The 16,967-nt window shown below is 36.3% G+C and overlaps 1 protein-coding gene across 1 annotated transcript; it reads left to right on the top strand.

Moving 5' to 3' along the window:
* Positions 1 to 362: 362 nt before the first annotated feature.
* Positions 363 to 16,039, top strand: LOC129279408 (uncharacterized). Its single transcript, XM_064111380.1, has 4 exons — positions 363 to 599; positions 6,451 to 6,694; positions 8,523 to 8,719; positions 10,097 to 16,039. Exons 2-4 carry the CDS (start codon positions 6,686 to 6,688, stop codon positions 11,727 to 11,729), a joined length of 1,839 nt encoding a protein of 612 aa, XP_063967450.1. The 5' UTR covers positions 363 to 599; positions 6,451 to 6,685; the 3' UTR covers positions 11,730 to 16,039.
* Positions 16,040 to 16,967: the final 928 nt, after the last annotated feature.

The following is a 16,967-nucleotide window of genomic DNA, read 5'->3' as shown; positions in this document are numbered from 1 at the left end:
ACCTGCGCATCTTGCTGCCCCCAAATTGCTGATGTTATGAACGGCAGAATACAGTGTAGGTGATCGGATGCATGTCTCTACTTGAGTGTATTTTCATATGTTTTATTTTTTACATAAGTCATGCAGGAAGATTTAAATTCGGGGTCAAATTAAGAGAGAATAAGATTGCACTAACATAAATAATGATTATCAAAGAGACTACGCGCAGTATGTCTTCATCGTGCGTAGACAGTGAAATAGTGAAGGTGTATAAGATATCACCCGAATAGAATGCTACGAGCCAGCATTGGCATTATGTTCTTCATTATTATGTGTACGGCTTGGTCTGTAGTATTTGTGGTGTAAGGCACTAAAATGCCATCAGACCTCATTCGATGTTCGCGATGTTCATCAAGCACAGATGAACGCTCATCAATGTGTACTCGACGAGCGCAGTGATTTGATGATCTTTTAAACGGGATATTCAGATAAGATGCAACTCACGGGACGTTCAGTATGAATTCAACGATATGCAGTGATGATACTCAGTTTGTTTATGTACAGTCAGATGAAGCCATGAAGTTGAAAAGTCGGACCTAAATTTAGATAATTGTTGCTACGTGAGTTTCTATTTTCTTCATTTCTACACGAAGAGGCGAACGAGTAGGTTTGCAATACAGCACGAAACGCGGAATGATGTCTGTTAAATTTTTGTTTGGCCGTTTTGGGAAATAAAAGTGTTTTTGTAGCTACCAGTTTTCCACACCAATAGGACTCTACTTTCAATCCCACTGTGCTGATGATGGTCATCACGTTTCTTTGTTTTGCTAGATGAGGACAATCTTGCTGTGATCAGTTGTGCTACAATCTTAGAGTAAATACAACTGTTTCAGAGACACTCACATAAAAAAAACTGCGCGAATATTTCGTCACGTTATATATCAAATTAACGCATATATTCAGAAAGTTAGCAAGGTATATTCAGTGTTGCCATTTTGGGATTTCCATCCCCAGATTTTGGAAATTTAATGAATGTTAAGAAGCCTTTGGGGATGGAAAAAATTATTTGGGGATTAAAATAAATTTGGGGATTTTAGAAGGTTTTGATGAAAATAATACGATTATTATTTTTCAGTATTATGCTAATAATAGTATACGATCTACTGTAGATCATATAATGTATATCAGTGCATTTCCTACGCAATTAAACCGATGTATTCATTACATTAAACTTAGTTGTTATTAGTATATATCTCTATGGTTGTACGATACTATTGCATCGAAACCTAAAAAAAAAAAAAAATCTGCTGTGTAAGTTAGTATACCTGTTATGGTGTGAACAAGCAAACACGTATTACTAAATTTTTAGCTTTGGGCAATAACCTGGCATGATAAATGTCCTCCCTTTTCCAGAAATTATTGTGATTTGAAAAATTTGGGGATTTATGGTCCAATCTGGGAATTTTTGAGAGCCTTTTGTGGACTTTCTTCAGCTCGGATCGACCAGGCAACACTGGGTATATTCTATTTTTGAGTCAATCCCTCGATTATGACCATAGACCATAATAATTATGTTTACCATCTTGAGATGCGGCACACTGCGTAGCGAGTGCATTAAAAGACACACCATGCACACGGGAGGACCTTTTTCATTGTGTTTGCCAACAAAATGGTTTTATCGCGATTGCACTTTCATAAATGGCCGCAAATGAATACTGTACTTCTAAAATTCTCACAAGTGAATAGGACACTGTCTCGGAAGTCTTCATCGCAAGACCCGAAGCTCTATTTTCCCATCACCAAGTATAGGCCCTACTTAGGTCTGCCTTACTTTAGCAGTTTATATTGATATTAAAGGGTAAGTATAATGCACTTAAAACAGACTGCTATGCTTGTTCTTCACACTGTGTTGTTTTAAACACTCTTATCTTTTAAATCTAAATTTATTGAGGGGGGTGGCAACAATGAAAAAGAAATAATGTTTGCAAAATTACTGTTCGGAAAGAACATAAATGCATGAAAAACGCAACCATGCGATATGCCACTCTTTGTCCTATTATTGGAAAAATATGGCGGTATCTTAAGACTGATTCCTTTTTGTAAAATGTGCTTTAAAAGAAAAGTCCAAGGTGCACCTTAACGGAAAGTTGATTTCAATTAAAAAAAAAGTAAAACCATACATACATGCCTTACGCGCTGAGTTGATGCACAAGTCATTATTATGTCTGACGATAGAGAAATTTTATTGGCTAAGCATTTCTCCTTTTCTTCTTTACAGAGAATTGCGATAGATCCTATTAACTACAACTATGGAAAGCCAGCAATGTAAACATCTAAAATGTGTGCTTGCTCAAAACGTTTACTAGATAAATGAAAATTGTATTTTTGGAGAGTGCATTCCTAAGAATAGAGGTCAAACCTTGTACACTGAAGCTCAGTATATTTGTACAAACTAGATGAAGTAGGATGGGGGGTCGGGTGTCCAGACACTTTATATTTTTGAAGCCTTCTTTTTTTTCTTTGGATTACACTAAAAATATGAATTCAATACTTGTAATCATCTTCTATTTTTTTTTCCTTATAATATTTCCTAACATTTTTACAAAAAAATTATGAAACTTCACTTTCAAATTTTTCCAAATGACTTTCTAAAATTGATCGTCCGGACACACAACCTGTCCGGACACACAACAACTGGGTATATCTAGTATCTAAAGGACTACAGAAAAATTAATAGTAATGCGAGTGCAAAGCGAGAGCTAATTTTCTTATATTTTATGTCTCTAGACCCGAGAACGGAGCATTCTAAGCACTTTTTGTAATTATGAACAAAATATTATTTTATCTAACCACATTTAATTAGGGCGCGAAACGCGAGCTGAAATAATTTGATACAAACACACATGCCTGAAAGGGACATTATAAGGATAGTCTGCAGGGAAACATGAAGAGGATTCGTCAGGTGCGTAACAGGGGTCAATGCGCAAGGGGGGCAAGTGCCAACTTTTTTTCCCGTTCATATAATTCTGTGAACAGGATTTTCTATGATTGTCGAGCCAAAATTAATAAATAATAATTAAAAAAAAAAACAGGGGGAGTGGCACAGGAAGCAGCATGTGGAAAAAAATTATCGAAAGTCAAGAGTTTATCGAGAGTGAAAAGATCTTGAGACCCACAATTTTGATGTTTTTAAAATGAGAATGTAACTTTGTGATAGATTTTGATATGATATTCAGAAAATGAAACTGAAATTATCCACCGAAGAATTGGTTTGGTTTGGTTTGGTTTTATTTACCGTATAAAAATCACAATAAAATACATTTCACAAGATATTAGATTAAATATGAATATATAAACATGCACATAAAAATATACGGATGGATCACTCTATTCAGAGCCATTGATATAATGGCTCTGTTCTTCCTAGAGGTCCAGTCAAGGTAACATGAGAAATAATATGACCTATATATATAATGACACATTGATCATAACATGTATTTAACATATTATTAATTAAAAGCAAAAATAAATACTACTAATACTACACAAAAGCGAGTGGTTAAAAAAAATAAATAATAATTAATAATTAGATACAATTACACAATAACAGTCCTAAACCTTCCCTATTCCTAAGGATACCTTAAACCTTGACCCACCCCCCCCCCCCCGATCAGCCAAAAGTTTAAAGATCAAAGTTTTCTGTCCATTTATCAAGGTCAGTTTTAAATAAAGTGAGTGTGTTGGGTCTGCGAAGATTAAGTGGGAGTTCATTATATATTTTCGATCCACGATAAGAGAATGTCCGCTTACAATAGTTGGTCTTAGGTTTTGGCAATACAAGATTTTCAACATTTCTTAGGGCATAAATACTTTCTTTGTGAACGAGAACGAGAATAACAAGGTTGCAGATTTTTGTCTCACCTGCATAGCAGAGTGAGATTATAGGCGCCGCTTTTCCGACGGCGGCGGCGGCGTCAACACCAAATCTTAATCGAAGGTTAAGTTTTTGAAATGACAGCATAACTTAGAAAGTATATGAACCTAGTTCATGAAACTTGGACATAAAGTTAATCAAGTATTACTAAACATCCTGTCTGAGTTTCATGTCACATGACTAAGGTCAAATGTCATTTAGGGTCAATGAACTTAGACCATGTTGGGGGAATCAACATCAGAATCTTAACCTAAGGTTAAGTTTTTAAAATGTCATCATAACTTAGAAAATATATGGACCTAGTTCATGAAACTTGGACATAGGGTTAATCAAGTATCACTAAATATCCTGCATGAGTTTTACGTCACACGACCAAGGTCAAAGGTCATTTAGGGTCAATGGCCGAATTAGGGGTATCTGTTGAATTACCATCATAACTTTGAAAGTTTATAGATCTGATTCATGAAACTTGGACATAAGAGTAATCAAGTATCACTGAACATCCTGTGCGCATTTCAGGTCACATGACCAAGGTCAAAGGTCAATGAACTTTGGCCATAATGGGGGTATCTGTTGAATTACCATCACAACTTTGAAGGTTTATGGATCTGACTCGTGAAACTTGGACATAAGAGTAATCAGGTATCACTGAACATCTTGTGCGAGTTTTAGGTCACATGTTCAAGGTCAAAGGTCATGTTAGGTCAATGAACTTTGGCCATGTTGGGGGTATTTGTTGAATTACCATCATATCTCTGTAAGTGTATTGGTCTAGTTCATAAAACGTGGACATAAGAGTAACCAAGTATCACTGAACATCTTGTGCGAGTCATAGTAGTTTTCAAAGTCAGCACTGCTGCTATATTGAATCGCGTGATGCAGGTGAGACTGCCAGAGGCATTCCACTTGTTAATATTCTGTTCTTGTGACGTCACAGACGAGCAGCTCCTCCATAAATCGTGTGATATAAATTAAATACCAATTTCTTTAAAAAGTTACAGTGAGTATATTTGTGCTGTATTGATATATCATTACACTGCAAAAACTCTGGTGTTGATTTAACACCAGCCAGGAATCTATATATGTCCACATCAAAGAAGTGTTAAACAACACCAGTTTCGTTTTAGTCTAACACCAGATAGGTGTTTATACAACACCAATTAGTATTAAAACAGCATCGGTTTGATTCAAAACTGGTGTTGTTTCAATACTTCTCTGGTGTGGACATATATAGATTCCGGGCTGGTGTTAAATCAATACCGGAGTTTTTGCAGTGTAGAAATATTTATTCATAACCCCTTCTATAATAAAGAAAAGTATTTTTATTCATCATGCTCCATGAATGAAAATGGAAATTATGGAATTTAAGTCGCATTATACGTAAAAAAAAACGATTTCAATGTCCATAATTCTCTTACTCTTTCCATTTCCATCAAACCTTCTTTAATATTTTTCTTTATTTTTCTGCTTTCATGAAAACTAACTTTTCGTCGGGATGAACTTTCCCCTTTAACACGTTTAAAGATAGATTGGTCTTGTTGATTGCAAAGGCGACAATGAACTTTACGGCTCGCGGAAAGCATGATGAATAATACATAATCAGCGTAAGGTGACGGAAACGGAACGGCAATGAGTCGAAAATACTATGAATTTTATGGGGCGAGGAAATTTAAAGGGATGGTCCGGGCTGAAAATATGTATATCTTTAAGATATTAAGTTAATACATAGAGTAGAATTCACTGAGCAAAGTGCCGAAAATTTCATCAAAATCGGATAAGAAATAATAAAGTTATTGAAGTTTAAAGTTTAGCAATATTTTGTGAAAACAGTCGTCATGAATATTCATTAGGTGGGCTGATGATGTCACATCCACACTTTCCGTTTTCTTATGTTATTACATAAAATCATATTTTTTTTCATTATTTCATACTTATGTGAATAATATGTCTCCCTTATAATGAAATAAGTTGCAGCAATAAATATCTAATGCACCAAATCAGTTGTCAATCCAATTTTTCTAGTTCTTGGAGGAAAACATTTGAATAAACCTAATTTCATATAATAAAATACAAAAGAACAAGTGGGGATGTGTCAACACTGACAAGTTGCTTTTCTCCGACAGTTACCATAGTAACAGTCAGAGGCCAGTGCCTCTCGGCCAATCAAAACCAAGGATTTCACTGAAATTGTCAGCACTGACTATTTAGTCAGTGCTGATCACTTTCATGAAACAACCACCTGTTTTCTCTGGAACCTATACTATTTCTTTTTTTCTATGTCAAAGCTTCTCTAAAAATTATTTGGATTGCTACGAGGTACCAATCAAAAATTAGGTTGAAAATCCCAATGTAAAAAACCCCAATCTTATTTTCAATCTAATTTAGGTTTGGTCCCCCACCACAGTCTTATACATATTGTTGTCCAATCTGAATAATTTAAGAGTATTGTAAAAATAACAACAACAATTATAATAATAATAATAATAATAAATCCTTATCCACTAATTCCACATTTTCTATTTTTTTTACATCGGCAGAAGATGTACACTCACCCAGACGGAATTTGATATCGTCTATCTGCATTTAACTCCATACTCTGAAGAAAAGATGACGTAGCCACACTCGACGACAACCAACGACTCAAAAATCTTCTGTAGCATATTATTTCATGAAAAAAAAATATGTGGACCTCTTTGTTGCCGAGTTCGTCCAAAATTACCTGTCATCACTGACCTTCAGTGTTAGGTGCTGTGTTTGTAATCGACTAAGAGAATGAAATGGGTAAGGTATAAAATTATAAACGGAAGCTTTGAAGACATAAGTGCTATCTACTTGACGAGATCGCGAAATATCTTCTCTTGCCATGTCAGTTTGATAATTTAAGTTTAGGCTATCATGTCGGCATATTGAGATGCGTTAACTAGCCAAATCGACTTATGAAAAGTATATTTATAACAAACATGGACATGGCGATTATGTTATCTTGCCAAGTCGACTTATACAAAGTAACATAAGGACATGACGGAATATTTCAGCGTTTCAAGTCGACATTTAATTTGTTTTTCGAATTGGCAATCTATCGCCAACTCGCCAATTCGTCAAGTAGAAAAGATACTGATGATACTTCCGTACTTTCCGTGCTTGTACTGTATAATCTTTACTACACAAGGAAAACAATAATATGTGTTGTTAACTGGTTTACATAGATGACCACACCAATCATTTTACTTGGGTGTTCTTACGACACAATACCCCTGGGACCCGTAGCACAAAGCTTAGCAATGATCGTAGAACATTTTTCTGCGATCGATTGTATTGACTATGCAATGTACAATCAATCGTGACAATCAAGCATACGATTAATTGCTAATTTTTGTGTTACGAGACCCAGTTTTTACACCGTTTTTACAGTTTTTACAACAACTTGAAATGATCGAGTATGACCAGCAGGTCAGTTCCTTCATTTTGACAGGGTGCCATCATAATGTGATGAACGATGTTTATTGATGTTCCGCCAGATTGTAATATATGATCATTCACGTGTCCTCTTTAACTCATCATTTGTAGACTCTTAGGCCCATATTCTTAAGTCAGGTTTAACTTAGACCATGGTCTAAGTCTGTGCTAAAATTATGGGGAGCGAAAACTCTAACATTCTGTTTATATTGTATATTTCTTATGTTAACTAGTTTGTTTCTTTTGCTTTCATAATGAAGAAATATACTTCAAAATACCTCAGTTATCATTCCCAGACGATTTAGGTGTCATACGAGTTAATAAATTGGATGTGTACTGTTAGGGATTTGTGCCCCTTGTGGCTCTCCATAGTTAAACCACACCTGAAACCAGGGTTTGACTTAAACCCGAGTTCAGAATACGGGCCATAAAGTTATCCATCGTAGCTTTTGTAAACCACCGGTATTCCGGACACATGGATCTTGATTTGTGCATGGTGGACGAAATTCTTCCATGGCTGTTTGAATTTGGGCACATTAAGCAATTAATATATATATCAGGCGCGGATCCAGGGGGCACGTGCCCCCCCCCCCCCTTTGAGATGCAAAATTAAAATTTGTAATGTAAAAATGCCATTAAAACAGAGGTGTGTCCCTTCTTTTGAAATTGAAGAACTTTTTTTTTTTTTTTTGCTTGTCAAATTCTTTCGGGTACGAAATATCCTTTTTTGGCTTGTCAAAATTTTCCTCCGGAAAATTTGCCCCCCCCCCCTTTGGAAAATTTAAACAAAGTCGACATCACAAAGAATAAAGCTCAAACTGATTTTACTTTTGTCTCCACGTGAGTCACTGCATGGATGCAAATTAACCAATAACTTTTTATGCCTCAGCTTCTTAGAAGAAATTCCTTGATGAAAAACGTTAGCCGTTAACTGAAGTAGAACAACCTTGTGTGAATAAAAAATGAAATAAAATATGAAATAGAAATAAATGATTTGATTTTGCACAATACTTGATTTAAAGATTATTTTAACAAATGGTTATAGGAGGGTCTTAACCCTAGCTTCCGTCAAAATCAATCGTGTTGTGTATGTTAGAAATAGAAAATGACCTAAAATTTATTTGGTATTCCCTCCCTCTTTTACTTTAAACAGAAGAGTATCTTTCTTCTAATGTGCGTAATAAGTTCAGCCATTCTGATGACTTATATGACAAGACTCTATGATCATCCCCACTATGCTAAGATCGTTAGACCAAAACCGACTGTTGGACCTCCTATCCGCAGGTCATGGCCACCTGCCGATTGGTGGCGCCCTAGTTCGTCCAAACTCAGAGGTTCGACTTCCAAGCGGTGAGTCAGTCATTTCATACATGTATGCCTCATTTCATATCATTCCAATTTATTGACGATAGCAAGCATAAGTAAGCCTGTATGATTTTCTTTAGAAATTTGTAGATATATCTATAAAAATAATGGCGTCTTCAAAGAAAAAACAGAGCCAACCCATGAACAACAAGACATTCATTAGTGGTTCATAATCAACAAGGCGTGATACCAACAATGGTATAGATTTATTTCATAAACGAATTTCTTATTATCGTGTAATAACATCTACATGTTGTTTTTAGTAAATTGTTAATGTTATGTTGTCGTTGGATCTAATGCTCTTTTATTTTCAACCAGTCTTAAATGAAGACAAATGAATGCAGGATGTACAATTCATATACTTATTAATAATCATCTTCAATAAATGTATTACATGTATTGAAGATGATTATTGATAGGTTGATGATGACAAATAATGCAGGAAAATGAGCAAGTCTAATGGTGACTATACTCTGAAGATGATAAAATAAACTCTGCAAACTGATGTATAAAAAGTAAACTCTTATGTAGCTCTAAACCCCGATCTCTAGTATCAAAACCATTCTGTATCAAATCTAAACTCCAATCTCTATTCTGATTTTGGTTCAGAATCGAACCCCTTTTATATTGGTCTGGTCAAGACTCTCTACAACCAAACAGGTGTTGGTCAACCTTGGACGCTTGACCAAAACAAGCTGTACTTCATAACTTTAGTCTGAATTGGGGGAGTGGACCCTTTAGTAAGAAGGAGGAATAAACCCATAACATGTGTGTGCGTCAGAAGTTTAGCTGGAAGAAGAATGAATAATACTTTCTTAAGAAAGTCCGAATTGGCACACATAAGATTTCCTGTTATACTGCCTACAGAAGTGTTGATTAAGTACTGATTACATGTATTGGTATATTATTGAATATGTGAGATAGGTCTTATCCATGTTATCATCACATAACATTAAGTTCATTGAAATGACCTGGACTTTAGTTCAAACCACCCTTTCACCTCCGAACCTTCTTTAAAAGAAACATTTAACAATTAATCAGGTGGGTATTTCATAAAGCTGTTCGTAAGTTACGAGCGACTTTGAGAACGACTGGTAAATGTTTTTACGAGCTAAATAATCACCAATGAACATTTAATGGTTAATATCATTTACAAGAAGAAAGGATCACCAGTCGTTCTTAAAGTCACTCTTAACGTATGGACAGCTTTATGAAACGACCCCAGGTTCAGCATGTCTTGTAAACTTTTTTTATTTTTACATATGAATCGTCCTTTTTGTCCATGCGTATTGAGACTAATTTTAATCTAATTGGATATAATAATCCTTTCTTTATATTATCTATTCACATTTATACATGCAGGAATAACCTTGGAAAAGAAAAGATCCCAGATACCACACCTTCCTCGGTACCAGAAAATGTCACCGGTGACGTCATTCCACCCATTGCATTCGATGCTAACACCTCCTATACGATAAGCCATGATGTTGAGGACAAGTCCGAAGACCCAACGTCCTGTACTCACCAGGACAACGTTGTCTTCATCAAGACACACAAGACCGGGAGCACCAGTCTAAGCCACATTGTCAACCGCTACGGCTTCACCCACAACCTGTCGTTTGTCTTCAACCGCCTTAGTCCCAGCAACGGACACTTGGTTTATCTGCCCTTAAATGCAAACTCTCCCAGGACCCACTTTCTCCCTCCAATAGGCATCAGACTAGGTGACTTCTCCAAGTACAAGTACAACATGCTTGCTGTTCATGTGCGTTATAACCGTAAGGCAATGGATACCTTCATGAAACCAAACACTCATTACATAACTATTATTCGGGATCCTGGTACCCAGTTTGAATCAGCTTTCACGCATTTCCAGTTGGATGACTCCTTCCTTATGCAAGAGAAAATGCAGTACACCACAATGAAGGCAAGACTGACGCAGTTCTTTGCAAAGCCAGACTTTTACCGGAAGCGTCTCAAGGCCATGAAATGGGAAGGGATAATGGGTTTGAGATGGTATTATGCCAAGAACAACCAAGCATTCGATCTAGGTTTGGATCATGTGTATCACAATGATAAAACTAAGGTGGAAGAATATATCAAGAAATTGGATCGCGAGTTCAGGTTAGTTTTGATAACGGAATATTTCGAGGAATCTCTGGTGGTCATGAGGAGATTACTCTGCTGGAGTCTGGAGGAAACACTGTATGTTGCAAAGAATGTTCGTCCAAACCCAGCTAATATACCAGAGACCCTGCGAAATAAGATGAGACAATGGAACAACGTAGATACCCAGTTGTATGAACACTTTAATCGTACACTATGGGAAAAGATATCAAGGTATGGTCCCGACTTCCAAACTGATCTTTCAGAATTTCGCAGACGTTTGAAAGAGACCTTCGAGTCGTGTGTTGGTGGGACAGAAGTAAAGGCTCAAGGTCATTACTTCCACTGGATCGAGTACAAACCACGCAAGGATTCCAATAAGCTTTGTGCGCAGATTGCAGAATCGAAGAACGCCCTCTTCTCTGCAATTTGGCGAAGGCAACAGATCCCTGTAGCCCGATCGCCTCCAAAACCTCGGTCGCGTAATGTGGGGCTCCCGTTCGACACACAGCAACTTCGACGTTACCCATCCGCCAAATACATCCTTAGCCGCCATAAACCACCGAAACAGATCAAACCCCCTCCGAAAGCAGCAGCCAAAGGAGTGAGCAAAGGTGCAGGACCCCCGCCGCCGAAGGCTGTACCTGCTTCAAAACCTCTTCCTCCTCAACCCGCGCAGAAAATTATTAGGCACGTTGTCCTAGCCAATAAAACATCGAATTCACAGCCAGGAGTAGATGGGATGAACGATGACGATTCCAGTAGTGTCTTAGTGGTCCACGAAACTGCCAAGATGTTAAGCGACAATCTGAAGTCTAAGAGGCTAATAAATGTAACAGCGGAGGGTACTCGAGTAAAACCAGTTCTCACGTACAAGAAAAATAGATGATCTTCACTTCGCACACTCGGCTGAAATAAAGAGGAGTGTTTCATCAATATTTTGTCTGACAATACAACTTTCCTTTATTGGCCCAGGGGCACAGTTTCTATAAATGTTTAATAATACAGGACTTGTCTGATAAAACGTCAGACAAGTCCTTTTATGAAACACTCCCCAGGGCTCCCTCACATACTTAAATATGGAATTAATCCTCTAATGCCAATGACCAATCAAGATCATCATTGCACGCGTACTTTGTTGAAACACTCATCAGGAACAAATCAGAGTAGTTCTTTCATATTTGAAAATTACATTTTATCGAAAATCTCTTTGTTACTGGGCCCTGGACTTTTAAGTCTGTATAATTCCTCGTCGAATTAATGTAGAACAAGAATGAAATATCTGCGAAAAATTAGAATTGATCCTATTAGCCAATTGAGAAAGAGCACTTCCAGGTTAGTTGGTAATTACATTCAAACTAAGCACGGAATATCAACTTGGGCATGACAAATCGCTGCTTACTTGGAACAACACAACATTACTCTCATACCTCGCTACGTATAATTCATAGAAAAGATCAGTATATGCAGAGTTAATTTTTATATATTTTTCTTTCTTTTCTCGTGAGCTAAAAAGTACACTCTTAAAAAGAAAGATGGTGAATTGAACCTTTCTAAGCACCTGCTCATCTTCAATAGAAAATTTTAACATATTTTATAGAGCCAGATATTGCTGCAGTTACACTAACGAAACCAACTCCAAACCGACCGATGTAATTGGGGAAAGGTAATGCATGGATTTGGTCGGTGTGGAGTGGATTTCGTCTGTGCTACTGGGCCCAAGGCTTGGTCCCACTGCACTTACGGATGCCAATAGGATGTAAAACGGAAAACAATCTTGCCATCTGTTGGAAAAAACGTTATGTATCCGTTGTGTACTCTTTGCATACGCGTTTCATACGCTCTATATCCATCGAGCAACCGTCCACTGTGATTTCATTGTTCGCCCATTTTGTTCATTGTCTGGGGCGAATGAAAATGGATGGAGCCACCCCGATATGTTGCTTGTCCGCTGTATCCGTTATGAATACGTTTTGTGTCTGTCGGACAGTGGGACCAGGCCTTCAATCAACCATCAGTACAACCACTTTTCTATGTGGTGGTATAATTATCTGCATCATGTCTCCATGAATTTTTTTTTATAAGTCATTCAATATCTTAAACAATGTCCGACTCCTTACGTAAAAGAAACGATATATCTCAGATTAATACAAAAAGTATGATTCCATAAAGATTCTTATAGATACATAAGGTACATTGTAGAGTTGCATACTGTATCTTGTATCAAATAGATGAAAATAGAACCAATGCGATAGGAACGAAACACTACATGTATATGTAAAAAGCAAGGATAAAAGAGCATTGTCGATTAAATGCCCTGCTCACGGGCATATAGGTGCCGCTGCCGGGGATCGAACCCCGGACTTCCCATGTATAGCCAGGCGCTTTAAGGCGACCGCACGCCTTGCGATTGGTCTGCGACTCAATTTTGGAATAAAACGTAGTAGAGTGTGATGCTAATATTGAGACTTGGAATATCTTACTGTGTAATGTTCGAAATCATCGTACGAATCCCTATGTTCAGATCTGTGGCTATGCTATCATCATTCTTAGAATAAAAGCAAATTTAATATCTAGTCGTAATGACGTCATAGCAGTCTTACGATTGGCTACGATTTGAAACTAATTTGGCCTTTACTCCAAAATAAAGGCTTACAATCTTACAAAATGGTTATATTAGTATTCTTTCAATGAATTTTAACCTCAAATAAAATGACGTGTTCCATTCACATTTTCAAAAAATGAGCAAAATGCGATTTGTTCCAAAATCAGATCGCAAACAGTCGTAAGGTGTGCGGTGGCCTTTAGACCACTCGACATCGGCACCTCCACAACAACGATATCGATCCAAAACGATTACATTATTTTCTATGACATCACACTGGTCAGTTTGAGTGCTATTCTTATTGTTACTACCTTTTATATATCTTAGTTATGATTACAGAGGTTTATTTCCAATTCGTCTAAATACCTATTCGTCCAATCGCCAACTCGTCTACTATCATGTGGTCTACCATCAGTTCGTCCACTATCCACATGGTCTAATTGCTATTTCGTCCACTCACCATTTCGTCTAATAACCAGTTGGTCCAATAATCATTTAGTCCATATACCATTTGGTCTAATTGGACTAAGTGTTAATTGTGCAAAATGAATGAAAATAAAATGGATATTAGACCAACTGGTTATCAGACGAAATTGTCACAGACGAAATGGTCATAAACGAAATGGTGATTAGACGAAGTGATGATTGGACCAAATGGTTGTTAGACGAAATGTTGGTGGACGGAATGGCATTAGACTAAATGAAGGTAGACTATGTGGTGAGTGGACGAGTTGGCAGCGAACGAATTGGCAATTTACCATTACCATGATTACAGTAAAGTTGTACAAAATGCGATATACAATATTGATAATATATTTTCATAAAAAATAGAGACGGTACAGTTTAGCCAGGTTCTTTGACAGAAATGATGGGATAAAATATGGGCAATAGGTAGGAATATATAATACAAATATCGTTATCTTGGTGCTTTTAGAAGTATGATATTAAGTTCATTGTATTGTTGAGTTTGTTGTTGTATTCAAACGGTGTGTTGTGTCCGGATAACGCTGTTGGTCCATTTGTTCAAAAGGCAACGATTTTTATAAAAAAGTTTTCTCGTGAAACTAAAAAGTAAGAAAATGATACAATATAGGCCTACTGTGTAGGGAAATAAGCCCACAATGAGGGCCCTTGCAAATTTATATCAAGTTTTACTATTTTTTCTTGATTTTTTTGGCGTGCTTATTTCTTGCTTTTGATTTTATTTAAAGTGTAGATGTGCAATTTTACCAAGAACTGGCGAACTTAAATTCTTGCCTATTTCAACTGCTTACACTTTTAAAGCACATAGGAAAGCACTGGCGATGAATTATTGTGTAAACGTTGGCTATTTTGTTGTTGATATCGTTATAATGTAAAGTTATTTTTATTTGTTTTGTACCAGTTTGTCATCATGTTGTTGTTTCGTGGTCGCCGACTTCAAGGAAATTTTTAGTATAACTTATAGTTAATTGAGAATATTTCGTATTGTATTTCGTTTCTTTTACCGGGTTTATTTATTGATACATAACAAATATCTTTCTTAACAAATTTTCAGCATTACTCCTATGTTAATAATTCGTTTACAAATTATAATTTCTCCAATCAAAGCCTCTTTATTTACTATAGCACATATAATTAGCATAATTTTTGTTTATGAACATTGACAGACATAATGTTACACCCTTCTTTCATTAAGCTATTGTCATTATTTTTAAAAGGAATTTTGTTATTCATTTTAAATGTTATATACATCCAGTAGTGTATCTATTTTGCTAAGAAGGGGGGGGGGTACCAGTTCGTTTGACCCAGTGGCGAAGAACTGCGACGTACTGCGTCTCTCCGGTGAATCCGCCAGTTCGATGATTTTATGATTTCATTTTGACGAAGCATTTATCTTGCAGACAAAAGAAAAATGCGATTAGTCTTGATTTGAGACTAATGCAATTAGAATTGCGATCAGACGCTACTAAAAAATATCATTCACAATTTGATTTTCAACAGTGGAAAAACGTGTTATAGAGACTTGTGCTTGTCAGTTAGTTAGCTTTGTTTTGTTTTTAGCCGCCATTCAGTGCAACTCTTCACACAACGAGCTCAATCCAGACTGATTTAAGATGTGTAAATTTGGAAGATTAACGATGTTAACATAATGTTATTTAGGGTAGTTATTATCGAACAGGAATACATAAAACGGGCATAAGAAAGCTAGGTCGTTTCGCTTCCTCGCTTTCGTTCATAAAAATACATTTGTTAAGTTAAGAAGAGGATTTTGGTGCAATAAAAAAAAATCAGGTTCTCCAAATTTCATACCGGATAAAGGCAACTACTCCCCTGTAGGTAAGCTCATATTTATTTAATTCAAACCATACAAGTTGGTTTTAAAAAATACTGAAAGAGTATAGTCTATACTCGTTTATGGCTGATACGTTCTTTTCTCGTGGGTATCATACGCCCGTCCCCAAAATGTATGTGTAGTTAATAAGTCAATGAGAGTGCTTCTTATTTCATGTAGTAGTAAATGAACACTATATATTTTGTATACTCGGTTAATGAACTTTATGAAAGAATATTCAACGACATATTATATAAATATGGATTAAAGAATTCAGACAAAACCAAAATATGATCTTCCCTTGGTTTGTACCCATTTTTATAATCAACATTATCCATGTAACCTAAGTTAATGCGAACAGAAGGGATAGAGAGATAAAAAGAAAGTATAAAGTTAATGCAAAAAGGAGAGATGGAATGAGAGTGAAGGAGAGAAAGGGAGAGATAGAAAATAGAGAGAGAAAGATGAAAAGAGTGACAGTTAATGCGTAAAGAACAGAAACTAAGAAGAGAAAGAAGGGGAGTGAGAGAGAAGGAGAGAAAACTAGAAGAGAGAGGGGGAGGGGGAAGAAAAGAAAGAAAGAAAGAAAAGGTGGAAAATTGAGACAATCATGACAATGGAAAAGGAAATGTATTAAAGAATGAACTTGGAGAAGAATAAGAGTTTTATCCCACATGATACCCCCTTTCAAATAGAGACATAATCATACATAAAAACAAACTTTACATTATTCATATCTTGTTAAAACACATTGTACATATTTAGTAAACTCAATGCACATTTTCGTCTACGAATGAAAGAAAAACTAATAAAGAAAACCGAAAGCAGAAAATGAGAACAGATGTATGTGAGATAAGGAAATAACGATGTATACTAAGAGATCGTAGATACACACCCACCCCACACTCACAAACCCACATATACACAGTCCTTAACAATATAGCTCCATATAGGCCTATACTGGATGAAAATTCATGGTCTAAGAAAGTGTAACAAGTATTAGCTTTGCAGAAATTCCAAGTTTCCATTGCCCTTTTTTCTAATTACAAATAGCACCTGTTCATTGTAATTTTGATGTTTCAAAATGGTCTTATTCTTACGAATTTCGTTCTTCTCCTCCTTAGCCTTATTCCCGCAGCTGTGTGCGGGTGAATTTATCGACCAGTTCGGGGTTACCTCATGCATGGGCAAGTGTGTTCAAATAAAAC

The sequence above is a fragment of the Lytechinus pictus genome, chromosome 16 (assembly GCF_037042905.1).
Source record: "Lytechinus pictus isolate F3 Inbred chromosome 16, Lp3.0, whole genome shotgun sequence".
Classification (NCBI taxonomy): Eukaryota; Metazoa; Echinodermata; class Echinoidea; order Temnopleuroida; family Toxopneustidae; genus Lytechinus; species Lytechinus pictus.
Note: the sequence above shows the minus strand (reverse complement) of the source record. Positions and strands in the feature narration are given on the sequence as shown.